Source organism: Saimiri boliviensis, chromosome X (assembly GCF_048565385.1).
Source record: "Saimiri boliviensis isolate mSaiBol1 chromosome X, mSaiBol1.pri, whole genome shotgun sequence".
Classification (NCBI taxonomy): domain Eukaryota; kingdom Metazoa; phylum Chordata; class Mammalia; order Primates; family Cebidae; genus Saimiri; species Saimiri boliviensis.
This window is the reverse complement of record NC_133470.1, coordinates 126,743,047-126,768,550: the sequence shown is the minus strand read 5'-3', so window position 1 is coordinate 126,768,550 and position 25,504 is coordinate 126,743,047. Positions and strand designations below refer to the sequence as shown.

At 48.0% G+C, this 25,504-nt stretch overlaps 1 protein-coding gene across 5 annotated transcripts in view; it reads left to right on the top strand.

Moving 5' to 3' along the window:
• FRMPD3 (FERM and PDZ domain containing 3) overlaps window positions 1–25,504 on the top strand; it is a 151,435-nt gene that overhangs the window by 52,835 nt on the left and 73,096 nt on the right. Inside the window, exons 1-2 of one of the 5 annotated variants that reach the window (XM_074392299.1) lie at window positions 4,907–5,351; window positions 24,007–24,161. The exons of 2 other annotated variants lie outside the window; for them this stretch is intronic. In XM_074392299.1, coding sequence (XP_074248400.1) covers window positions 24,014–24,161 — 148 coding nt within the window. In that variant the 5' untranslated portion in view covers window positions 4,907–5,351; window positions 24,007–24,013. Of the gene's footprint in view, window positions 1–4,906; window positions 5,352–23,319; window positions 24,162–25,504 lie in introns of those variants that run through there. 2 more of the 5 variants (XM_074392300.1, XM_010346400.3) reach the window with 2 other exon arrangements.

Here is a 25,504-nt window from a genome sequence, read left to right as displayed (position 1 = left end):
TCCACAGGGGAGGGCACATTATTACAAGGTTAAGGAGGGTGTGGGTGGGGAGGCAACAGAGGCAGCAGGGAGCAGCATTACCCATTGAGAAAAGGCCATGCACGTTAACAAAGCAGCTCACAAATGAGAGCAAATTAATACCGGGCCCAGCGAGAACAGAACATTCACACCGCAGGGGCAAAGCACCCATTGGAGCAGCTAGGCCTTGGCAGGGAGAAGGATGTGGAATAGCACAGGGAGGAAAGAGAGGGGCCAAGTGAGGGGGGTTTTCGGAGCTAGGGAGGCTTGCTCCGGCTCTGAGCAGAAAGGAAGCAGTTAGCTATGAAGGAGGGAAAGAGAATAGCATCAAGTACCCCAGGTGGGCCTGGGGGTCAGTCAGGAACACCTGACAGACCTTGGATGAGGAAACCAGTGGTGGCGGGGGTAACAGCAGGAAGGAGTATCCCTGCAACTTCAACACATGTGGCCTCATCCCCTGGCAGCTGGATCCAGGACACAGAGCAGAGGGTCACTAGGGCAGCTGGTCCCCTCCCGATCCTCTACCCCTGCTGCCTTCTTTTTCTTCATTCCGTGAAACAACCAGGGTCCACCCGACTCAGGAGCAGAAACTCAGGCACCAATTCAAAAAAGCCCTTGAAAAAACAAAACAAGGACAACAACAACAAAAATTCCCCACAGAAAAGGCCCTCGGCAAATCTTCACAGAGAAACGACCTGGGGACGTGGAGGGGCAGTGAACTAGAATGGAATCCTGGACTAGGGTGATACGGAAAATCTTGCATTGCCTATGTGGTGGGTGCACTGACAAAGCAATGTTCTGGAAGGCCCCTGTGGGGGGGGGGGGGGGGGCAGACATTAACCCTTTCGTTGCCGGATCTGAAGCAGGGTGTGGAGGGAGGGAGTGCCAGGTCTATTAGGGACACTCAGCGGGGTTTGAGGCAACAGTTGCTTACCCATCACTAAGTAAGGACTGTAAGATTTGAACAAGTGGGATGGTGATATAGGTGTTCATGGAGGAAATGCCAGCCCTGATCCTAGGACAGATAGAATTAGTCCTGGAGGGCACGGGGGTGTTCACAGGCAGATAGCTACCACTGGGAGTCTGAGGGGTGCAAGGAGGAGTGGAGGCATTGAACAGATTACCCCTTTGCTCTCATAGCAAAGGGTCGGTCAGACACTGGCTGCACTGTTGAATAGCAGCACCACGCCCATGTCCATGGTGCCAGCCCTTCCTCTCTGTTTAACCCCCATGGCACTGTTTAACCCACAGTGCCATAGCCAGAGTCCTGGAACCACGGCCCACTTTTGGAGGAACATCAATCTCTTCATACCAGACAGCTTAGAACCTGAGCTTATTAAAACAGCAAGGAGCCCTTGAAATCGGCTAAGTCAGTGATCTCTTGATATATGGGGGAAACTGAGGCCTAGGAAGGGAAGGCGTGGGGTCATATCTCTAATTAGTGTAAGACCTGGGATGAGCAGCAAGATTTCTCTGTTCCCAGCCTGGTGTATTTTCTGTTGCCTTCTTTGCTATTATCTATCCCAAGTCTTCATTATATCTGAGGGAAAATGCCAGAATATCTTCAGTGCCAGCCTTACGCATAGGTAAACATGATGTGATCAAATATGTCTCCTCAATTGCCTGTCATTGTGCCTGAAATTTCACCATTGGTGATTCATTCATTTGGATCTCGAAGCGTTCTGTTCTTTCAGGCGGCACAGACCACCTGACAACCACTAGGAGGTCAGTGGTCTTTGCAAATTAGACACAGGTTATACAGTGCAGGAGAGCAGTAGCAGCGGGGCCAGTGAAGAAGATGCAAGCTGAGGTAGGCATGGGAACTCAGGGCAAGACTGAATCCAGGATTCAGGCCCCCTGATGGGCAAGGAAGGAGTATTTGATACGCCCATACCCAAAGCTTCCCTTCTAGCTTGGGCACTCTGAAAGCATTTCCCCAGGAGACTGCATGGTGACCTGGGAAGCCTGAATCACTGCTGTGTGGCCCATGCTGGGAAGAAGGGCGGGTGAGTGAAGGATAACATCAGTCTGTCTGGAGTGGCCGCGGTGGCACTTTATTAAGAGGAGCAGCCTGGGAGAGATGGATGTGACAAGGGAATCTATGAAGACATTGAGAGGAGCCTCAGCCGCAAGAGGGATGGGCTCTGAACCTGCCAAGGGAGGCTGGATGTGAAGTCTGTCTGTTCTGCAGCTCCCCCAGGGACTTGCTGGCTTCAGGTGCCTTGGCTCAAGGCCGGGTGCTTTCTGTTGCTCCCTCTGACTTCCATTCTGGTTCTGCTCCAGAGCTGTGCAGTGCAGCTCTGGGCTTGCCTGTGGGTCCCAGGTTCCTGAGCCTTTTCTATTCTGCCGTCAATTCTAGCATTTTTATATCCTAGGGGCTTCAGGGGAAGCCCCTGAAAACTAGTGGGAAGGAGGAAGGGAACGGAGGAGGCTAGCGGATTTGTCTGGAAACTGGTTTTGTCTGGCAAGACCCTATATTTCCTTACAGTGTGCATTTACTTGGGATAGGAGAGGGTAGAGAAGAGTACTTCTAGAAATTTGGGAAACTGTCTTGAAGCCACGTTTGTATAGAAAGCATAGTACTGTAATTTAGATTGTAGGTATACATGCAGTGGCTTATAGGGGGTAAGAAGAGCAAGCTAGAGACCTTTCCAAAGTCTCCACTAGTCCTGTTGTAGATCTCAGCTATCTGGGCAGAATACAGAACCCCCAGCTTCCAACAAAATAAAACATCCACCCACGTGGCCAACCTCTGCTGTCTGACATGAGCCCTGTGCTTTCTGAAGTGCGTGTCTCTGGAGGCCTCAAGTGGTTTCTACCCAGAAACCTGCAGTCCTTGAGTTGGATGGGCTAGAGTGGGAAGAGGAGATTGCCATTGCCAATAATTTTAAACCCAGAGCCAAGACTGTTTTGCTGGTTCCATTCAAGTCCCCAAAACAATCTCCAAGGCTTAAGGCCAAGTCATCACTAACTCGTGTGTCATGGGCACTGCTGAGGGAGAACGGTATTTCACAGAGCAGAGACTCCCACCCAGGTGCAGGCTCAGTGATTCAAGGAAGATGAAATTTAGTGCAATCAATTTGGGAGAGTCAGCCAGGATTTCTTTTAAGCTTTACTTCCCAGCAGCCCCCTCCCACCTTGGAGACAGGCTAATCCCTGACATTTGTCTAGTGGCTTTATACTTTTCAAAGCTCCTTCACATCCATTATCTCCATCGAGCCACACAAATGCTCCTGTGAAGTAGGATAAGAAGGTGTTATTATCCCTGTTTGAACAACAAGGAAACTGAGGTTCCCAAAGGAAACATGACTCATCCAGGGTCACACAGCTATTTAGTCAAAGGACTAAGTACTTCAAATGTATTTTCTAACTTCCAGCCCTGTAATTTTTCCACCTCCATGCAGACTCCCCTCCACAAAACCACAGAGGTGCCCTGCTCCTAGCACAGTGCTTAGCACAAAGTAGATGCTAGTAAATATTTGCTAAATGACCGGGAGGCAGAGGTTGCCGTGATTCAAGATCGCGCCACTACACGCCAGCCTCGGCAATAGAGCCAGACCTTGTCTCAAAATAAATAAATATATAAATATTTGCTAAACGAATGACTGCATGGATAAGTTGGGGCAAGGCAGAAAGCAATAGAAGTTCTAAAAGGCCTCTTTTTAAAATGATCAAATGAAGAAGGGGCAGGAAATGTTGTGTTATTTCATCATTTTGACCAGGAAGGAAGGAGTAAATTATCTTTCTCATTTCATAGATACTATTGCCAAGGTGTGAAGATTGGGATAGATCCCATGCAGAAGCCACGGAGCTTAATGTCCCAATAAGGCTGCCTTTAACTCATTCTTTAAAGAGGTGGTGTGGGTCCTTACTACAGCAGCAGGAAGGAGTCAGAATCAGCCCCACGGGATGAGGCTTCGCCACACGTTGTCTCTGCAAGCCCTGTCTCACCACATGTCCCCTAACAGTGGCTCCCGACGTTCTGCCATGGAAGAGGTGTCTAGGAACACCGGTTGCCCGCTCTTTTAGGACCACTGACTGTCACCCCATTGACACTTCTAGCATAACCCAGACCTCAGAGACTCAGTGACTGTATCCTGGAATGCCACCTGGACTGAGACTTCCTCCTTTTCCTTTTTCTGTCGCCCACAGGCCCTGGCACATAGTAGGTACATAATAAATGTAGGATGAATGAATTGTCTGAGGTGAAGAGGGATGGCCATTCTCTGGATGTAGACACTGCAGTCAGGATCCTGCCTGCCAGGGCTCCATCTCCAGTAGTAAACTGACCCAGAGTTGCCATTTGTTCCTAGTCCAGTCAGAAAAAAATGGGGAGGCCGAGCGCGGTAGCTAAAGCCTGTAATCCCAGCACTTTGGGAGGCTGAGGCGGGTGGATCACGAGGTCAAGAGATCGAGACCATCTTGGTCAACATAGTGAAACCCCGTCTCTACTAAAAATACAAAAAATTAGCTGGGCATGGTGGCGCGTGCCTGTAATCCCAGCTACTCAGGAGGCTGAGGCAGGAGAATCGCCTGAACCCAGGAGGCGGAGGTTGCGGTGAGCCGAGATCATGCCATTGCACTCCAGCCTGGGTAACAAGAGTGAAACTCCGTCTCAAAAAAAAAAAAGAAAAGAAAAGAAAGAAAGAAAGAAAAGAAAAGAAAAAAAATGGGGAAACTAGAGGTAGGGATACAGGTATTCAAATGCTGCTTTGCAGTAGCACAAGGTGGCTTTTGAAGCAGGCAGCCTGGAATTCGAGATCCCTCGGGGTTTAAATAGGTCCCACCACATATTAGTAGAGCTTGTACTGAGGGCTCCTTGCTTTGCTCCTGTGAGCCTCAATTTTATTTTACAGTGGAGAGGATGCTGGAATGAGAAAATGGATGTAAAGCACAGTGCCTGGCACTTAGTAAGTAAGCAAGTGGCAGTTGGATTGTCCGCACATGTATATCCTCCCATCCTCTCCCTCCCCAGCTTTCCCGAGTGGGCAGATCCCCAGTGGAGAGAGGAGGGGTCCTCCTGGGGGCACAGACTGTCCCCGCGACGACTCGATTGCGGGCGGGCGAGAGGCAGCAGACACCGTGTTTACCAGCTCCCTCGCTAGTTTGCCACCTCAGCCGCGGCTCTGGGGCTGAGCCAGTCGCCTCCTTCTTTAAGATTCTGGTCACATCAGGGGCTGGGTTTCTAAGGCAGGCGTGATCTTTCTCTTCCTACAGACGCCGCTGCTGCTACCTTCTGCGCTGGGCAGAGCCAGGGGCAGCGCGAGAGGGAGGCAGCGAGGCAGTTCCCGGCCGGGCAGTAGCCCAGCCCGGGTCCGGAGGGGGCCCCGACAGTAAGTACTGAGCTCTGAGCAGCTGGGTTGGGGGGCACCTGGCCGTTGACGCCGGGGTCTGTGGGGTTAGGGGGTCGGCAGTCGAGCGCTAGGGTCCTCACCAGCCCCTCAAAGTGACTTGGGGGCGGCGCTGGCAGGGACCCCCTCCACCTGGTCTTTGAACTGAGTTGGCACGTCGGGAGCAGACATCCATCTCCATCCCTCACCCCGAGATCCCAAGGCATTGTATGGGTCGCCTGGCAGCCCGCGGGCCCCTTCGAGGCCACGAAAGAGGAAATTGGAAGGCAAGATGCGTGGGGATGAGGTTTTGGACACTGTTGGAAAAGTGGCGGCGCGAGTGGGAAGTTTTCCGCTGGGGGGTGCGGGGGGGATCGGGGAATAAAGGGGCGAAGAGAGGCAGAAGCTGGGGGGGGGGGGGAATCACCGGAGTGCAGTGGGGGAGGAGGCCGTCCCTCTGAGTTCTCGGACCCTGCCCTTCCCGCCTTTACGCCTCGGAAGTGTCAGGGTCTTCTAGCCGCCTCTCCCACCCCCGCCCCTCAGCGCCTCTGCTTCCGTGCAGCCGGGATACCCTGGCTGGCCAGGCCTCCGGTGAGGCCGGTTGAAGCGTCAGCGTTCGCAAAGCTCCGCTGGGTGGAGAAGCAAGACCACCCTACGAGGTGGTGCACCAATCACAGAAAATGTTAGCAATCGGGAATATGCAGGAACATACCTGTCACTTTCCTTTCTTAAGCTCTGTAAAACTCGGGGTGGGGGGGGTGAGGTCCTAAAGGCGAGCTTATCTTAACTCAGTCTCTTCGTGGAGAACACCCAGATCTTACTTCTGTTGCTCCACCCTCAATCACTCATTTTACTTAGAGTACTGATGATCCTAGTAGCTACTATTGTTACTATGTGCCCGACATTGTGCTAAGCTCTTTACGTAGTCCATGTACAGTGAGAACAGTAGCTGGCATTCACTCAGTGCTTTCTTTGTGCCAGGCACAGTTCTAAGTGCTTTACATGCATTGCCTTATTTGATCTTCACAACATCCCTATGGGATTGATACTACCCCCATTTTACAGATCAGGAAATTGAAGCGCAGAGAGGTCCACAAGCCCAAGTTCCCACAGCCAGTGAGATGTAGACCTGGGATCTCAAACCAGTTTTACTTCAGCTCCCTCACTGTTAACTACTAGAAATATGATGAGAATTTGGCTTTAATGAAGTAGTAAAATTGAATTTGATTTCCCTACAGCAAAATGTATTTATTCTGTAGATCTGAAGTCATGGCCCAGGTGCAGAGTTTTGAATCAATTTTTTTTTTTTTTTTTTTGAGACGGAGTTTCGCTCTTGTTACCCAGGCTGGAGTGCAATGGCGCGATCTCGGCTCACCGCAACCTCCGCCTCCTGGGTTCAGGCAATTCTCCTGCCTCAGCCTCCTGAGTAGCTGGGATTACAGGCACGCGCCACCATGCCCAGCTAATGTTTTGTATTTTTAGTAGAGACGGGGTTTCACCATGTTGACCAGGATGGTCTCGATCTCTTGACCTTGTGATCCGCCCGCCTCGGCCTCCCAAAGTACTGGGATTACAGGCTTGAGCCATCGCACCCGGCCTTGAATCAATTTTTAAATCACCCCCATTACGTCCTGTGGAGAAAGGCAAACCAAGTGTGCTATAACAAGACAGCAAAGTGTATTAGTAGGTGCCTAGCAATAATGATAACAATAATTGTTGATAGCCATTATTGATTGAGCACTTACTTTGCACCAGCACTTCATATGTATTTAATCTTCATGTAAGGTGCTTTGAAGTAGGCACCCCATGAACCCCATTTTATAGATAAAGGAACTGAGGCTCAAGAGGTTAAGCAATTTGCCACAGAGTTGAGATTCCAGCCCAGATCACTAACTCCAAAGCTCAAGTTGGAACTACCCTTTAGAAGATTTGTGCCTGTGACAGAGGTTTGTCTTCCCTACAGTCCGCTTCTCCCCCAAGCCAGTTGCCCAGAGCGCTACACTATGCTCTCTTTGCACTCAGGAAGTGATTGTGCAGGTTGGCAGAGAGAGGGCTTCCTAGAGAAGATGGAGTGTTCTGCATGGATGTCGGTTTTGTTGTTGTACTAAGTGCCATGCCTGTAACATCAATACGTTGTTCTGCTTTATAAGTTTTATTAATTAGACAACTGTCTGCTCTGCTGGCTTGGAGCTGTTAATCCAATATTATGGCTATATCTGAGTACCTTTATTAGGAGTTATTTTCTGAAAAGTTTTTAGAACCTTACTTGAAATGCTGGACAAAGCCATCTTCTTACCCCCTAGGGTGAGAAGGGGGACTTGTTTCTAGGATAGGACTTCAAGAGCAAGAGCTGCAGCCCATCCATGAGTAATAGTATTGCTGTGCTAATTGATATTCACCCCCCTCCCTCCAGCTTGGCCTCTGTGAGCTGAAACTTGAAACCTGAAACCTGAATGTAGCCAGGTCCCTCGGGGATGTTCCTGTGTCACATCTGGCTCTGCAGTTGGGATATTTATAGCTCCTCACTGCTGGCCCTGGCCCATTCATAGAGCTAGCTCCGCATGGACCTTCTTCAGTGTGGGCATAATGGGGTATGTGAGCTTTATGGCTTTGGTCTCTATTACTCTGGCTGGATCTCAATGCATCTGCTGGTGGTCCATCCTTTCTGGCTCCTCCCGTGAGAGGGGGACCTTCCATGTGTAGCTTTGGGGTGATGCATTAGATATGTGGTCAACAAGTCCAGTGCTGGGCTGTGTCCCTGGTTGTCTCCGTGGCCTCTTCAGACTGCACTGTCATTTCATAAGGTAACATGAAAGGAGTCAGTGGGTAGCATTAGTCCTCAAATTAAACATTCCCTTCAGTTTTTCCTGAATTTATTCTATGATTTATTTTTATAATTGCAGTGACTTAAATACCTAGAGATTTCCCTCTTTACTAAATTTCTTAATTTTTCCTTTGCTGTCGGGTTTGACATTCCTTTCCTGGAATGTCTTTCTCACCTTTGGTGAGAGGAGGGAGAGGTGGTCTTCTACTGGGAGCCACAGCATGGTTGGGGGAATACCCTCTTCTGTGCTTACACAGCATCTTGTGATGCCCTCTGTGGTACCAGGTAACACAATGGTTTGACATTCATCTGTTTACATACCTGCCTCCGCCTTAGACTGCCACCTCCCTAAGTGGACAGACTGGGCCTTATTTATCTCCAAATCTCCAGTACTCATCGCTATGCCAGGCACACAGTAGATGCTCAGTAAACTTTTATTGCATATATGAATGAATGAATGAATGCTATCTAAAAGCTGGTAGAGGAAGTCCCTGATTCACAGTAAGGGTCTCTGCTATTATTACCCTTATAAGAAGGGAGAAATCAGAGCAGAGTTTGCATTCTTCTATAACAGAGAGCCTCACTTCTGTGGATTTTAATTACTGAAAAAACAGCAGCAGCAACAACAACAACATCGTAATCCCCAAACCTGAATGCTTAGGGAATGGATTTTCTGTTTAATAGAATGTTTCTAAGTAACTGAAGGTTGGGCCAAACAAAATCATTTTGCCTTACTCTTCTTGCTTCTTCCTAAAATGCCTGGCTCTGCTTTTCTGCCTTCATGAGTCAAGTCTGGGGTCCATCATCAAATCAGTGTTTCCATATAGAGAGCTTGTGGGTTCCCAGGATTCCCTAGGATTCTGTTTTCCCCAAACCTGGTTGTACAGTAGGATCCAATTTTCTTACTCACCCACTCCCTGCCTGTCCCTGCTGCACCCAAAGACAAGCCCACAGGTGCTCTGAGGTTTGTAATTTCTCTGTCACTCACCTTCAGGAAACAGACAGGGGGTTCCCAGCTACCAGCGTGGGGGAGGTACGGAGTGTTTTGGTGCTAACTCACATACCCTCTTGTGTTAGTAGTTCAGAACAGCACATGCTCTTGCTCTTGGCTTTTATTTTTAGGTGGAAGGTTCACCAACTTCACTCCCCTTTTCTGACCTCTGTTTAAGAAAGACCTTATAATTCTTTCCTCCTTCTCAACAGGAAGATGCAATTAGGAAGAATAAAAGGTGTCTCATTGTCCTGAGGCTGCTGCTGGTGTTTCTGGATGCCTCCAGACAAAGTGACATTAGTTTACCAGGTCTCTATTCATGTACCTTCCTTTGACTACTGGGTTTTTGGCCTAATTTCTGCCCTGTATCTGGACTGTGCTCCTCATTGGACAACTCAGAGATGGTGCACTGGAAGGAGTCAGGAGTTGCTCCCTCACAGGAAGTCAGCTTGGCTTGGCAACTGCTGGGCGTAAGTTCTTGGCTTCAGATACCACCTGCATCATCTCAGGCAAGCGGGGGGAGCAGATAGACATCTAGGCAAAACATTGAGATAGATGTACCTTTCTCTGCCCAGCTCTGACTAGACTGGCCTGCCTCTCTCTTCACAAGCTTCCCAAAGGGGCATCGGAGTTGGGGGTGGAGGGTAGAACCCAGAGTCCCAACAGAGCCAGACATGAGAGAGGGAGTGAGGGAAAGGCCTACTCACTGTCTATGCTGGGTCAGCTATGCTGCTTGCTTCCCAAGTAATATCTCCCCAGCAACCCCCTCATCTACTCAGGCTATTGTGTTAATGCCTCGTGCCACATACGCCTGTTCCCTTCTGTCCCTGGGTCTGTTCTCAGTACCCTCCCTCTCTACTTGCTCAAATCTGGCCCTTCCTGCAGTACCCAGCTGCAGTCATCTTCTAGAAAGCTTCCCCCTGCTGCTTCTGTAAATCAGCAGAGAGTGGACAAGGGAGAAGTCAATAAACTCCAAGCTCCCTGCCAACTCTGAGATTCTCCAGGAGTTTGATGAACGTCAGGGGTTGGGGGCATGGAAGGCTGGTGGCCCAGGCCATCGATGCCTAGCAGCCTCACAGGAAGGAGGAAGATGGCACAGCCAGCTAGCTGAGTAGGCCCACATTTGGCTTCAGGAGCTTTTGCCCAGAGCCCTGTGCAGTAGGCACCTGCCAAACAGCCCCCAGAGGAGTGCTGTTTGAGCTCCGGCTCTTTGGCTACCTGTTGGGAAGTTCCCAGAAGCTCCTGCCCACACCTGCTCCCCCTGTCTGCCCTCCAAGGTTTGTTTACAGTTCAGCCCTTGGCAGGCTGAAGTCTGAGATCCAAGAGGAGAGAGAGATCTGGGTGGCCAGGGACCCTTTTCTGGCTTAGCATTCTGTGCCAGGGCTCTGCAGCCCAGCCTGGCCTCAGAGAGATGTGTTCACTGAGGGGAAGAATTCAGGCCTGCTGCTCTTTTCCCTGCCAACTCCACTTTGCCCATCATGACCATTCCCTCCCACTTTCTGGAATTCTCTCCACTTCTTATTTTCCTTTCTTGATCTCCTCTTTCTCACACACATTACAGCCTCTGGTGACTGGGAAACTGGCCTAAGTCAGGAAGCTGTCCTGGGTCTCTTCCTCATGCCGTTTCTGATGTATCCCTTGCCTGCTGCGTCCCCATCCATGACATGGGGAGGGTACAGTTAGGCTCTCAGCATGGCAAAATAGCAGTTTCCTCCCTCAAATCTTCATCACCCAAGGTCCTCTACCAAAAGACTGTCATTACCCTGTGGCCCTTTAGCAGCAGTGGGAGCCCTGAGGGCAGAGCGGGTGGGGAACAGCTCAAGAGTATTTAAAAAAGAGCAGGTGAGGGACTAGAGAGCGCCTCCAAAAAGCCAAGACAGCCAGAGGTGGCTGCACAGCTTCTGCAGTGCTCGCCTTCCCCAAGTGTGAACCTTCCCCTTCACCGTCTGCACGGCCCTCCTCCTGTCTTATTTCTCCTCTTTATCTTGTTTTCATGGCCTCTCTTCTCCTCTTCCTCTTTGCTCTGCCTGGTCCCCTTTCCTGCTCGGCTGACTTCCTCTCTTGCCTGTGTCTTTCCCTTCATTCCTCATCTCTCCCTTTCTGGCTCAGTCAATCTCGAAATGTCTCTGCCTCCTTCAGAATTAGTTGGCGTGGTACATGGAGGGTATAGGCTGGGGTGCCCAGGGCTCTTTGGTGTGACATGACAACTCCTTCAAGCTCCTATGAATATTTCATTGCTCCAGTTCCCCCTCACTGCCTCTGCCAGTGACAGGTGAGTGAGGGCTAAAACACAAGGATCTCCCCACTAATTCCGCCACAGCTCAATGGCAGCAGCTTCAGACCTTATGACCCACAGTGCCATATGGCATCAGACTCACATCTGGCACAGGCTTCACATCTGTCACCGGGCTGGCAGCCTCAGCAGGGAGGGTTTAGGAGTGTGTCTGGACCTATTAGACAACATGTCTGAATCTATTGACTGTGTAGCTCCTAGAGGGAGGAGGGGACAGGGGAAGGACAGCTGTATAGCGGGTCCTCTGCAGCTTCCTCTCAGAAGCATTGTGGGGTTGGTCTTTTGCAAGATGACTCCAGGCTTCCAGGTATTTGTGAAAGGAAAGATGATCTTGGTTTCTCCACCTGCTCCCTCTGGACCTGCTAAAATGGGTGACAGGTGTCTCCATTCCAGCCCACTGGGGAAAAGCAACTATTTGGACAATGAGAAAAAGAATCCAGACAATGCCAGGTTTTCAAGAAGATGCCTCTCCAAGCTCACCTGAAGAGGAAGTTGCAGGGCTGTGAAGACCTGGAAGGTAAATAGAGAGGAAGCCCTAGGAAAGTAACCAAATCATCTACCCAGAGACAGAGTGGGAAGGACTACTCAAAGTCATCGTGCCCATCCTCCTGCCTCTTGCCATTCTGAAAGGATAGTTGTCTACCCGTAAAAAAAATCCTTCCCTGAGAAGAAATAGCTGTTGGATTTCCCACCGTCACTCCCCTAAAAAGGCTGGAGCCATGCCATCTCCCATTCCTTCTTAGCTTGTAGCCCTCCTTGTACTGTTTCTTTGACTATATTCTTTCCCTGACTTTGTCTTTGGACAGAGATGTTGAAGGGTTTCTCCCATGGGCCAGACTTTCCATCCAGAAACGTGCCTTTCACAGACTGAGACACAAGCCGTAGGCATTTGATAATAAATTGCACGAAATGGCCAGAGGATTTTAATCTGTATGCCTCAAATTCACTTCTATTCATGCGTTGGTTGATTTAGAAAATACTAAGCACTTCCTGTGTGCCAGGATCATACCAAGTGGAGGAAATACACTGTTGAACAAAAAAGACAGAGTTCCTACTCTTAGAGAGTTTACAGCCAAATAATCACAAAATGAATATATAACTACAAATCGTGATGAGTATGAGTCCCAAGAAGGAAATGAACATGTTGCAATAGTAGAGAATAACCAAGGTAAAGTTTCCAGGGAAAGCCTCTGTGAGGAGGTGATATTTAAGTGGAGACTTAAAAGATAAATTCAGCCATATGAAGAATGGGAAAAGAGATTTCCAGTAAAAAGGAATACCAAGTGGGAATGCCTTAAGGTGGCAAAGATCTTGGTGTGTTGAGAAACTAAAAGGAGGCCAGGAGGGCCAGACTGTAGTAGTTAAGAGGAAGAATAGCATGGGCGGGGGGTTGGCAGGGAGGGCAGAAAGAAATCATGCTTAGCCTTGTGGGCCACACAAAAGGACTCTGGATATTATGTGCTTGCAGCAGGAAAGGTCTGAAGGGTTTTAAGCAGGGGAGTGACAGGATCTGATCTGGACTTTCTGCAATATCTGTAGAGACCAGACTTTGAAGGGGGCAGCAAATCACAGGAGAGATGATGGTAACTTGAACTGGGTGACAGCCATGGAGAGGGAGAGAGCCATCAGATCCTGGATGGGTTTGTTTGTTTGTTTGTTTGTTTGTTTTGAGACAAAGTCTTGTTCTCCATGCAGGCATGGAGAATTGAGTTCATCGAGGAATGAGGTATAGCTCTGTCACCCAGGCTGGAGTGCAGTGGTGGAGTCTCAGCTCACTGCAACCTCTGCCTCCTAGGTTCAAGTGATTCTCCTGCCTCAGCCTCCCGAGTAGCTGGGATTACAGGCACGTGTCACCACACCTGGCTAATTTTTGTATTTTCAGTAGAGACGGGGTTTCACCATGTTGGCCAGGCTGGTCTCAAACTTCTGACCTCAAGTGATCTGCCCACTTTAGCCTCCCAAAGGGCTGTGATCACAGGTGTGAGCCACCGCGCTACGCCTTGGATGGGTTTTTAATTGACAGCTGACAATGTATATACAATACTGAGGGACTGGATGAGGAGGTAAGGGAAAGAGAGACACAGGCCTCAAGAATGACTCTTAGATTTCTGGCTTAAGTAATTGAAGAGATGATGATGCCATGTGCTGAGATGAGGAAGGCTGAGAGAAACCGAGGCTTGAGGGGGAATATACATCAAGCGTTCAGTTTTGGACGTAAGTTTGAGATTCCTGTGAGGCATAAAAGTAGAGATGTCAGAGTATATGAATTTCAGAGCTCACAGAGGAGGATGCAAATTTGGGAGTTGTCTGAATATAGATTGAATTTAAAACCAGGGGACTGGATGAGATCACCTTAGAAAGGAGAGTAGAGAGGGACTAGAAGGCCTGGAACTGAGTTGCAAGGAACCCCAATATCTAGTGATTAAGTAGGGGAGGAGAAGCCCACAAAGGAGGCTAAGAAAAAGTGGCCAGAGAGGTAGGAGGACAGTTTGGAGGTACTCTTAGAAGCCAAGAGAGGAGAATGTTTCGGCAAGGATGGAGTGGCCAACCGTCTACAGCTATTGAGAAGTTGAGTATGCGAGGAATGAGAAATGACCATGGAGGCCATTAGAGACCTTAGCAAGAGCAACTCTGCAGAGTGACAGATGTGGAAACCAGAGGATAGTGGTTCGGGGAGCAAATAAGAGATGAAGAAGTGTGGTGTCCTTAATGTAGAGGCCAGTAAAAAGAAAAAAAAGAGAGATGAAGTGGAGGCATACGTGTAGAAAAAGTTTTTGAAGAATTTTGTTGCCAAGGGGAGCAGGAAAATGGCACAGACCCTGCAAGGGAATTGTGGAGTAGAGGGAGGTAGATTTTGTTTGTTCTCTTAAGGATGGATGACTTCCATCAGCACACTGGCATGATTCGGGAGTAGTGGAGAGTTTGGTAATTTAGGGAGGAGAATAAATGCCCAAAGGAGTAAAATCCTTGAGAAGACGAGAGGGGATTGTACCAGAACATAAGTAAGGAGATTTACCATGATAGAAGAAAAGAAACATTCTCAATTTTAATAGGGAAAAATAAAACATTAGTACAGATGTAGATGGCATAGTGTATAGATTTGGTGGTGGTACGTTGAAGGAGCTCTCATCTGATGGCTTCTGTTTTTGCAGTAGTCTATGGGATGAGGTAATCAGCTGAGACTTCTTGGGGAAAATGATAGAGGAGGAGCTATGAAATAGTCATTTTACAGAGAGAGAAACTGATGATCATGGTGGGGCATGGCGGCTCACGCCTGTAATCCCAGCACTTTGGGAGGCTGAGGCAGGCAGATCACCTGAGGTTAGGAGTTCGAGAGCAGCCTGGCCAACATGGCAAAACCCTGTATCTACTAATACAAAAAATAGCAGGGTGTGGTGTGGGTGTCTGTAATCCCAGCTACTTGGGAGGTTGAGACAGAAGAACTGCTTGAACCCAGGAGGCAGAGGTTGCAGTGAGCCAAGATAGCACCATTGCACTCCAGCCTGGACATCAAAAGCAAAACTTCAACAAAAAAAAAAAAAAAAAGAAAGAAAGAAAGAAAAAAAGGAAGTGAGGGAGGGAGGGAAGGAGGGAGGGAGGAAGGAAGGAAGGAAGGAAGGAAGGAAGGACCAGACAGCATTGAAAACCTATACCCATGGATTTTAAAGTGGAATCCATCTACCCAGTTGTGTGATTTTTCTCCAGCACCCTTCAGCTACTTGGATGCAGGCATGGAGAATTGAGTTCATCAGGGAATTAGGTATAGCATATGGGGAGGAAGTAAGGAAGCTGAAGATGTTTCCAAGGGAATGATCACAATGAAAGACTAGGAACTCTAAGCTGGACTTGAAGAGAAGTGAAAATAAAAAGGAACTTGAAGGAGAGGAAAAAAAGTGAATAAGTAGGAGAAAGTGCTTGCAGATAGGCAGCATCTCTGAAAAGGTGACATTTAAGCTGAGACCTGAAGGATGAAGAGCCAGCTCTGTGAACTATGAGGGAAGAGAGTTCCAGGAAAAGGAAATATCAAGTGGTAAGTGAATAGGTGATCATGACACATTCAGATGCTTCCTGCAGTTGGGAGAGCTTTGTGGAGGTAAACTGGCAAGATGGAGGGTGTCATAAAGAATGGGATATTGGACATATAGATTTTGGGGGTAGTGCAATATCTGATGATGACTCAAAGTCTAGGTAGGTGATGATGGTGTGAATTAAGTGGAAGAAGCAATATTTAGAGGCCTCCTCGTCACTGTGTGGATGTTGAATTCACCAATAACGATATCAAGAGTTGGAGAGGGCATACCCATTAGGAAAGCTATTATAAAAACAAATGAAAAACACAGAAAATAATAAGTATTGGAACGTTGGCCGGGTTGTGGCGAAACTGGAACATTTGTGTATTGCTGGTGGGAACATAAATGATACAGCTACTGTGGAAAACAATATGATGATTCCTCAAAAAGTAAAACATCGAATTTCCTTATGATTCAGCAGTTCCACTTCTGGGTATGTACCCAAAAGAATACAGGGGCTGCAACAGATATTCGTACACCCATGTTCATAGCTACATTGTTCACAGCAACCAAAAGGTAGAAACAATCCAAGTATCCATCAGCAGATTAATAAGATGTGGTGCATACATACAATGGACTACTAGTCTTTAAAGGAAGGAAATTCTGACACGTGCAGCAACATGGATGAATCTTGAAGGCGTTATACTAAGCGAAATATGCTAGTCACAAAAGGACAGATTTGCATGCTTCCTCTTGTATGAGATTCCTACAGTAATCAAATTCATAGAGACAGAAAGTAGAATTGTGGCTTCCATGGGTTGGGGGTGGGAGAGGGAATGAGGGGTTACTATTTACTGAGTACAGAGTTTCAGTTTCGAAAGATGAAAGAGTTCTGGAGATGGATGGTAGTGATGGTCACATAATAATGTGAGTGTACTTAATGCCATAAAACTGTACTTTCAAAAGTGCTAGGCTGGGCACGGTGGTTCACATTTGTAATCTTAACACTTTGGGAAGTTGAGGTGGCTGGATTGCTTAAGCCCAAGAGTTCAAGACCAGCCTGGGCAATATGGCAAAACCCCATCTCCACAAAAGATACAAAAAAAAAGAAAAATAGGCAAGGTGGCACATGCCTGTGGTCCCAGCTACTTGAGTGTCTGGAGTGGGATTGCTTGAGCCTGGGAGGTGGAGGCTGCAGTGAGCTGTGATTCTGCCACTGCACTCCAGCCTGGGTGACAGAGTGAGACCCTGTCTCAATAAATAAATAAAATGGCTAAAATGGTAACTTTTGTGTTACAGATATTTTACCATGATTTTTTTTTAAGGAGTGGGAGGGAATGATCACATGTGAATGGGGACTAAAGTCCTCAGTGAATGTGGGACTGACTCAGGAAATCTGTAGGTAACTATGAGGAGAAAGAGGGTGGTAGAGGTGGGCGGCAGGCAGGTTCCTCAAAGGCGCAGGATATTTTGCAGAAAGGAGGAGTAATGGCCCGGAGGCAGCATGGGCAAGCAAGGAGGATGCCTATCTCACCTGCAGGTCCCAGAGGACTTGAGTTTTGCAAGAGAAAAACAAAACAAAAAACCCCAGCTTCCATTTGAGAGGGCTGGTGGTTAAGTGGTGTCCTCAATGAATACACAAGTCTCAATTGGGAGAGAAGGTAAAGGACACTTTCAGAGACTAAATTGAGGCTACAGGAGAGTTTGTTGTTGATTGAGAGTTCCAGTGAACACACTAGCAGGGTTTGATAGGGAGGAGAAAAATGGGATAAGAGTGTACACAGACTGCTGTGGGGAAGAAAGTCAGGGTTCTAGGGGCCAGAGTCAAGTAGACTTCTTTCTGGTGGTGAATGAAGTAAACAGGAAGGAGAGACACTATGGGATGATCTCACATATGGGAAGGTGGGTTTAGAGACATATAGAAAGTCAGTCCTGGGTCTGGAGTCTCTGATAGATCAGCTGCCGGGATTGGTGGGTGGAGGGGGTGGGGCAGCTTCAAGGGAGGCTGCTCTTACAGACAGAATTGAAGCCGCCTTCAGTTCACTTAGGGAAGAGTAGTCTGCTGAATCCTCTCACCAGGCCTATCTCATTGCCTTCTAGAAAACTATTTTAGGCTGGGAGCAGTGGCTCATGCCTGAAATCCCAGCACTTTGGAAGGATGAGGTGGGCAGATCACTTGAGCCCAGGAGTTCAAGACTAGCCTAGCTAACATGGCAAAACTGTGTCTCTACAAAAAATCCAAAAAAAAAAAAAAAAAATAGCCATGCATGGTGGCATGCACCTGTAGTCCTAGCTCCTGGGGAGGCTGAGGTGGAAGGAATTCAAGGCTGCAGTGAGAGGTGATGGCTCCACTGGGCAAAGAGAGTGAGACCCTGTCTTAAAAACAAAACAACAGCAACAACAACAAAAACCCCTACTTTATCTAAAGGTTCTTGCCACAAATTGTGGAAGATGATTCGCCTTGGAGTTAAGCAGACCTGGGTTCACATTTTGGTGCCACACAATATATATAGGGGGATATCCTTCAGCAAATTACTTAGTCTCTCTTCCCAAATCTCAGTTTCCTTCTCTGTAAAATGCACATAATACCACCTAGCTCATGAGGTTATTGTGAAAATGGAGTGGCGTAATTTGTGGACATCAGCTGAAGCATAGGAAGTCCTCAATAAATGGCAGCTGATATTATTGTTTTCTGCACTGTCCTCTTTTTCAGCATTTTTCTCGCCTTACTCTCAGATGTCACTGTCCTCAAGCTATCCTTTCGCTGACCACACTCTTCAACTGGACTTAAACAATATCCCGTCTTTCAGATCTTCTCTCTACTTTTCCTCAATGCAACCGTATCTGTCTTATTTCTTGTCAGTTTAGAACCCTCCTTGTTCTCTCCTGGGGTAAATCTGACTCAACCAGCAAGTCCTTTGTTTGAATCAATTTATGTGTCCACAAAAGATAACATTTGTGCTTTAACCCAGGCCTTCAATGCCAAAACCCAGTGGAATAAAAGCACCTCGGTTCTCCCACCTGACTGTAGCTCTTCCATTGTCTAAAAACAGCATTCTTTTCAGTCCTGGCTTTTCCAAGTGTGGTCTGTGGACCAGCAACATGGGCACAACCCTGGAATTTGTTAGTCTCAGACCTTGCTCCAGATCTACTGCATCAGAATCATTTTAGCAATACTCCCAAGTGATTTGTATGTTCTTTAAATTTTGAGCAGCACTACTAGAGTAAGGAGCAGCTAGCTGAAATAACAAGCAAGGGCTTCTTTACAGGAAGAAGGGTTTGTGCCCAAGCTGCTTACAAAAGGGCACCCAGAGCAGCTACTTCACAGTGCTGGGGATGGGCTGCCATCTCTGCCACCAGGGAATATGGCATCTCACGGGGGCCCAGCTGCTCGCCTGCCATGCTGGATCTCTAGAGCTTCCAGGAGAGTCAGGCTTCTGTTACCGGAATCAGAGGGCTAATTGGCCTCACATGGTTCCAAATCCTGCCAGTCTTGAGGGGAGTGACAAGACTCCCCAAGGAGCCAACCAAATGTAAAGAAAAAGGAGCCAAAGGCAAAGAGGGCTAGAGAACTAAAAACGGATGCCTGGAAATTTAGCGTTACATTTCCATCTTCCTGCATGAAAGCACAAGTGGAGAGAGCATCAGCTTAGAATCATTACATCTTCTTCTCGGTTCATTTGTCCTTTAGCCACATCCTGCCTAGCAACAGTTGTTAGCATGAGCTCTAGCTACCAGTCCCTCTTTGGACAGTGATGGAGGGATCAGTTTAGCCCACGGAGGAATCAGGGCATCCAGAGGGAGCCAGGTTGTCTGGTAGTTGGGTCAGGGAAAGAGCTGCCGGGAAAATGAGCGGACAGAGTGCATTTTGGGGCTGTCTCCTAGAGGCAAGGAGTTGGGGGAAGGGCTTCGGCTGTATGAAGCGGGTGAAGTTTATCTCTGGCTCCCTTTCTCTGCTCCTCCAGCCACCCCGAATAATGCTACCAATAATGTCGCCACCTCTACATTTGTGTCATATGCTTAACCTTCCTAAGTGCTTCTGTAGCCATGATCTCATTTCATTCTCCCAACAACGTGGAGTGAACAGGCTCAGAAACAGGTTAATTATGATGTGGGTTGAGCATTCAGGCTGGGCTAAGACACAGTGTGCTGCTGACTGTGGGGTTGGGGCAGCTTGCAATGGAGACTCTGAGTAGCCAGGGGGCCCTGGACCCTGTGTGGGAGCAGGTAGGGATGCTGCGATTGTGGGTCCTAGCATACAGATGCGGTCTCAGCTGGGCCACTAATGTGCTTAGCCACTATGGATCTGTGCCTCTTCATCTCCTATCTAGAAGGCTGGGATGGAGGAGGGACAGGCGTCTACCTTATTTGGCAGGACAGAGGAGATAATGGATGTGAAAGCACCTTTTCTCAAATGAAGTAATGGGTGTCAAAAGGAAAAGAACTGCACAAATATAAAACGTTATCATTAGGCAGAAGAGAAAGTCTAGGCCTTTACCCAGGTCACTAAACAGAGAGGGCAAGCCTGGCACAGGGTGAGGGGATACCTGTAGGGACTTTGGTAAGAAGGGGAGAGAATTAAGGCATTGTATACTTTGGGGCAAACAGCGGAAGCAAATAGCAGGCCTCAGAAACAAAGCTCGTGGGGTGAGGGGATAAGCTTTGGCTGCTTCACAAGTTCGTTCAGGGATGCCCTGTTTGAAGGAACCAGAAGCCAAACATCTTTCAAAGTCAAATTGCCTATTTCCCCCAGGAGGATAGTCATGTGACCCATGGACAGCTGAGCTCCTGTCATCCATCACTGCTTGCCTTCAGTGTCATTCCCAAGTCTCCAGGCACTTAGCAAATTTCAGAGGGACTGAGCTGCAGACGCTAAAAGAGGCAAGCCCCAGGAGGAAAGGAACAACTTCCATTTGAATTGTAAAATGGTCTACTGGTCTGTTAATGGAGGTGTTTTTCCCCTGCCCCAAGATGCCTGGAAGTGGTGTGAGGAAAGAGCTGCTTGCAGAATTGAAGACAGTAAAGGGCAGTTAGTCCAGCTCAGTTAGGGACAATCCAGGGATGAATGCGCTCCAGCCGCAGTTGGAGACATGCCTGCAGCTATGAACCACTTGGCTGGGCTTCCTGCAGGGAGATGGAATGCACCTATGGACAGTTTGGTTTTTGTCTCTCTCCGTAACCCTGCCCTCTCTCGGCCAGTGAGTACAATCCCTACTTGGTCCATGGAGCCATCCCCAGCTTCTCCACCCCCTCCTCTGAACACTCAAGTTGGAACTTACAGACCTCATCTACCAGTCTCAGTTAGCACTGTAATTCTCTTGTTCAGTATACACACTTGTCTTTTCTCCCCCAGCTAGACTGAAAGCTCTTTGAGGGCAGAGACCTGTCACTTCTCCTGTGCCCCCCAGAGCAGTAGACTCTGTGAGTAGGCACTCGATAAATACTTGTTGATTAATTATGAGTCAAAAGAATACAGCAAAGCACTTCTGTCACAAAACACTGTTTGCTTATTGATTCCTCTGGCTCCAGGAGTGCCCATTTTCTTCAGAAGTGATAGTACCTCGAGGCCCAATGGAAACTACAGTATCTTCTGCTTCAAAGAAAGGAAAAAGGGACCCATGGGAGGCTGCGGTGTCAGGAATCAAGGGGGAGCGCTGAGCGTACGACCGTGTCCCAAGTGCTTCCGCAGCACACCTGTGTCTGTCTTCCTTGCCGGAGCTCCTGCTCCCCATGCCACAGTTAGCACAGCCTTCCCTGGCTGATGCCCATGTCGGAAATGAGCTGGTGCCGTCCCAAGAAGTCCTTTTCGTGCCAACAAGTTCGGGTGGCAGGAAGCAAAGGGCTCATTTCCCAAATAGCCCTAGGAGTGAGACAAGACGGCAGCTGCAGGAAGATGCTCTCTGGCTCCCTTCAAGGACAAGCTCCTGTCTGCCACCAGGAGCCAAACTGAAAGAGGCGCCAGCCTGTAGCCAGCTTCAGAGGGTCCCTATCCCAGGAGGGTGCCTGTCCAGGACACTAATCAGATGCATTCCAGCTTTGGAGTGACTTTCCATTGAAAAGTGACCATTTATCTTAGTGGTGTGAGAGGGAAGGAGCAAGTTTCTGAATTCGCCTTCTAGAGGCTTGACCTTTTGCTAGCATCCCCTTCCACCTCCCTAAGGGGCGACAGACAGACTCCAAGCCAGCGTGAGGTGCAGCCAGAGAGATCTTATATGATAGAGACAACTTCACGGTTCTTTGCCAGGCTATGAATTTCTTTTTTATACAATTATTCTAAATCTTTTCACCTTCCCTTATAAATAGTCCTAAAGCTTCTCTCTAATTACTGAAACTGTGTCCTGATAAACAACGTAAATGCTTGAAACCACTTGCTACTGATGAATTTGATATTCTCAGCTAATAAAGAATTGCATTGCTCTCATCCAAGTGTGGTGGCTTACGCCTGTAATCCCAGCAGTTTAGGAGGCTGAGACAGGTGGATCTCCTGAGGTCAGGAGTTTGAGACCAGCCTGGCCAACAAGTTGAAACCCCATCCCTACTAAAAATACAAAATTAGCCAGGCATGGTGGCATGTGTCTGTAATCCCAGCTACTCTCCTGGAGACTGAGGCAGGAGACGCTTGAACCTGGAGATCGCAGTGAGCCGAGATCGTGCCACTACACTCCAGCCTGGGCAACAGAGCAAGACTCCATTAAAAAAAAAGAAGGCCGGGCGCGGTGGCTCAAGCCTGTAATCCCAGCACTTTGGGAGGCCGAGATGGGTGGATTACGAGGTCAAGAGATCAAGACCATCCTGGTCAACATGGTGAAATCCCGTCTCTACTAAAAATACAAAAAATCAGCTGGGCATGGTGGCACATGCCCGTAATCCCAGCTACTCAGGAGGCTGAGGCAGGAGAATTGCCTGAACCCAGGAGGCGGAGGTTGCGGTGAGCTGAGATCGCGCCATTGCACTCCAGCCTGGGTAATGAGAGCGAAACTCCGTCTCAAAAAAAAAAAAAGAAGAAGAAGAAGAATCACATTACTCTCAGAGTGTCAAAACCTCCTACTTATTTTTACAAACCTTATACTAGCTTATTAATTAGCTCCTGGCCCTGGCCTTCTGTATCTTGTTCTGAAGGGCTCTGCCTTGAACCATTATTTTAGCAAACATACTTACTGAGGCTAGAAAACTTAAGCCCATCTATAGAGAACGACTAAAAGTCTGGGGCTGTAACTGATGCCAGATGAGCAAGCTAAGGCTCTGGGTCACTTAGCCCTGGCCCTCTCTCCTCTATCTCTACATGCCCTGCCCTTCCCCTTGACCATTCATTCCTCCTTTTACCTCCTCCCCTGCCCTTGGCAACCAGTCATCACAGGCCTCGATGTCTCTACACCCTCACCCTTCAGGACTCTTCACTTGAATACTATACTCAAACCCCTTCTTGCCTGCAGTATGCCTCCCCTGGCCCTTGATGGAGAATTTATGAAGCTCTTCTGGAATCCCTAAGCTTTAGTCACTTAAGTTGTGGGTATCGGGAGAACAATGCATAATCTCTCCCCAGTGTTAGGTTAGCGATTTCTCTTCTCCCAGCTCCTCTGGGCTTTCAGGTATGCTGGCAGCCCCAAGATGCAGCTCCCCTTCTGGCCTACAGGAACTCTTTTCCAGGTGTTTCGTTAACTGAAAGACATTGGCATTACGGACAAATGTGGCCCCAGACATTCGCACATTTATTTATATATGCTGCCTAAATCACTTATTTTTTTTTATACATCCTAAGATATATTCAACCTTAAAATTGCATCAGTATGGGCTGGTTGTGGTGGTTCTCGCCTATAATCCCAGCACTTTGGGAGGCTGAGGTGAGAGGATCACTTGAGACCAGGAGTTCGAGACCAGCCTGGCCAACATGGCGAAACCTCACCTCTACTAAAAATATAAAAATTAGCTGGGCATGGTGGCACACGCCTGCAGTTCTAGCTACTTGGGAGGCTGAGGCAGGAGAATCACTTGAACCCAGGAGGCAGAGGTTGTGGTGAGCTGAGATTGTGCCACTGCACTCCAGCCTGGGTGACAGAGTGAGACTTCATCTCAAAAAAAAATGCATCAAGACTTCATGAAGATGCTCCATCTTCCGGAACAACTTCACATTTCTTCCGCCACTTACTTGTCTGTCTTGCGGTCTCTTACTGCCAAGTTTTGGTTTTCCTTAGGGAGTTAATAGCTAAGTCAATGGAGGATACCAGTTAACTTCTGCAGAATATTTCCATTGGATTCCTTCTGGAGTCCCAGTATCTAAGAGGAAGGGTCTGACTCTAATTTCGGGCTCATGACATCAGTTTCTTCTGTTGGCTCTAGCCCTGAAGACAGTTTCTAGATTTCTCTTTCTCCAATCTGAAATATGAGGCAGTCATCATCTCTATTGGTTCCAGAGGATGTAGGAAGCGAAGCTGTAAACTCCTGGGTGCCAGGGCCAGAACCTAACCGGCGTCTCTCCCAGCTGGTTCTGAGGCTTAGTTCCCTGTGCATCTTGTTTTGCTCCCATCTTCCCTTTTCCCCAGTCATGTGATGCAGGAAGAGAGCGCAAATGATATGGAATGTGAGCAGCTGCCAGCAGAGATACTGCGACAAGTGACCATTCACCGAGACCCTATATATGGCTTTGGCTTCGTGGCTGGCAGTGAGAGGCCTGTGGTGGTTCGATCTGTGAGGCCAGGTAGGTGTCCCTCAGAGTGTCCCCCAGCCCTGATTCCTGTCTCCCAACACATACATATCCTCCCAAAAAGCAGAGCTTCCAAGTATTCTACCTGCGTTGCTGAAGAATTCATGAAGAATGGTTGAAGACTTGCCAAACAATAACTATGCGAGGGAGCTGGCCTTTTAAGACTGATAGGCACAAAGCATCGAGGCTGTTAGGAGCCCTAGAAAAAGGCTGCAGTCGATTGTTTAATAGTGTCTGAGTCTTAATAAAGCTTCCCTTTGCATCGAACATTCATAAAAGAGCTATAATGCCTTGCAAAACAAAGTACCAATGCTATTTAATTCAACAAGTATTCATAGATTGCCTACTCTAAGCCTAGCAGTGTTGTAGGGAAATACAATACACAGTTCCTGTTCTCAAGAATCTAACTATCAGGTTGTGGAGACATGTACATGAAATAGGTCAGCCATTGAAGACAAGAATCAAGATACAGACCACAGGTGGGATAGGAGAGGAAAGGATAATGAAATCTCTGAATGGCTGAGTGGCAGTACCAAACATCTACCATTGATTAAGTATCTACTATGTACTTTGCATCGTCTTGTTTAATACTCACAGCCACCCCTGCAAGGTAAATCAGTAAAATCATTTCCCATTTTGCAAACAAGGAAACTGAGGCATAATGAAAGAGAAATGACTTGTCCGGGGTCACTCAGCTATAAAGCAGCAGAGCCAAGGTTTGCACCTGGGCCTGTTTGAGCCATGCAGGGGAAGTACGGCCTGAAAGGGACCATGTGAAATGAAACAAGCAAAGCCCCACCTAAGCTAGGCAGCCCTGCCATCATGACTGAAATGGGAAAAGGCTAAAGTACTGTTTTGTTTTGAATCTGCTAGGCATTGACAAAAAAGACAGACGGAATGGAGCTTTATTCCTGACTTGCTGGGCCTGAGGCTTTAGATGTTTACAACAGTTTCTCGCTCAGTCAAGAGGAGCAGTCAGAGTACAAACTGGTCTTGCAGAAATTTGATGAATTTTGCAATCCTCCAAGGGAAAGAAAAAGATTTTTGTAAGCTCTCTCTTCAACTAGAGGGCACAGAGGGGGAAAAAAAGCACACATACACAACAACAATTTAGTACAGGAGTCCGCGGCTGACCTAAGGCTCCACGGTCAGTCATGCAGTTTGGCAAAAAGATTTTGAATCTCTGATCAGAAATCAAACTTATCCTGGGAAAGAGGGACCAGCTAACACTTAGTAATAGACCACCAGGAGCCCCTACTTTAAATGGCCGAGGTGGCTCCTGAATGCACAGGACTTGCTTGGTTCTTTACTTAAGGCCATAATAAAGACAAAAAAGT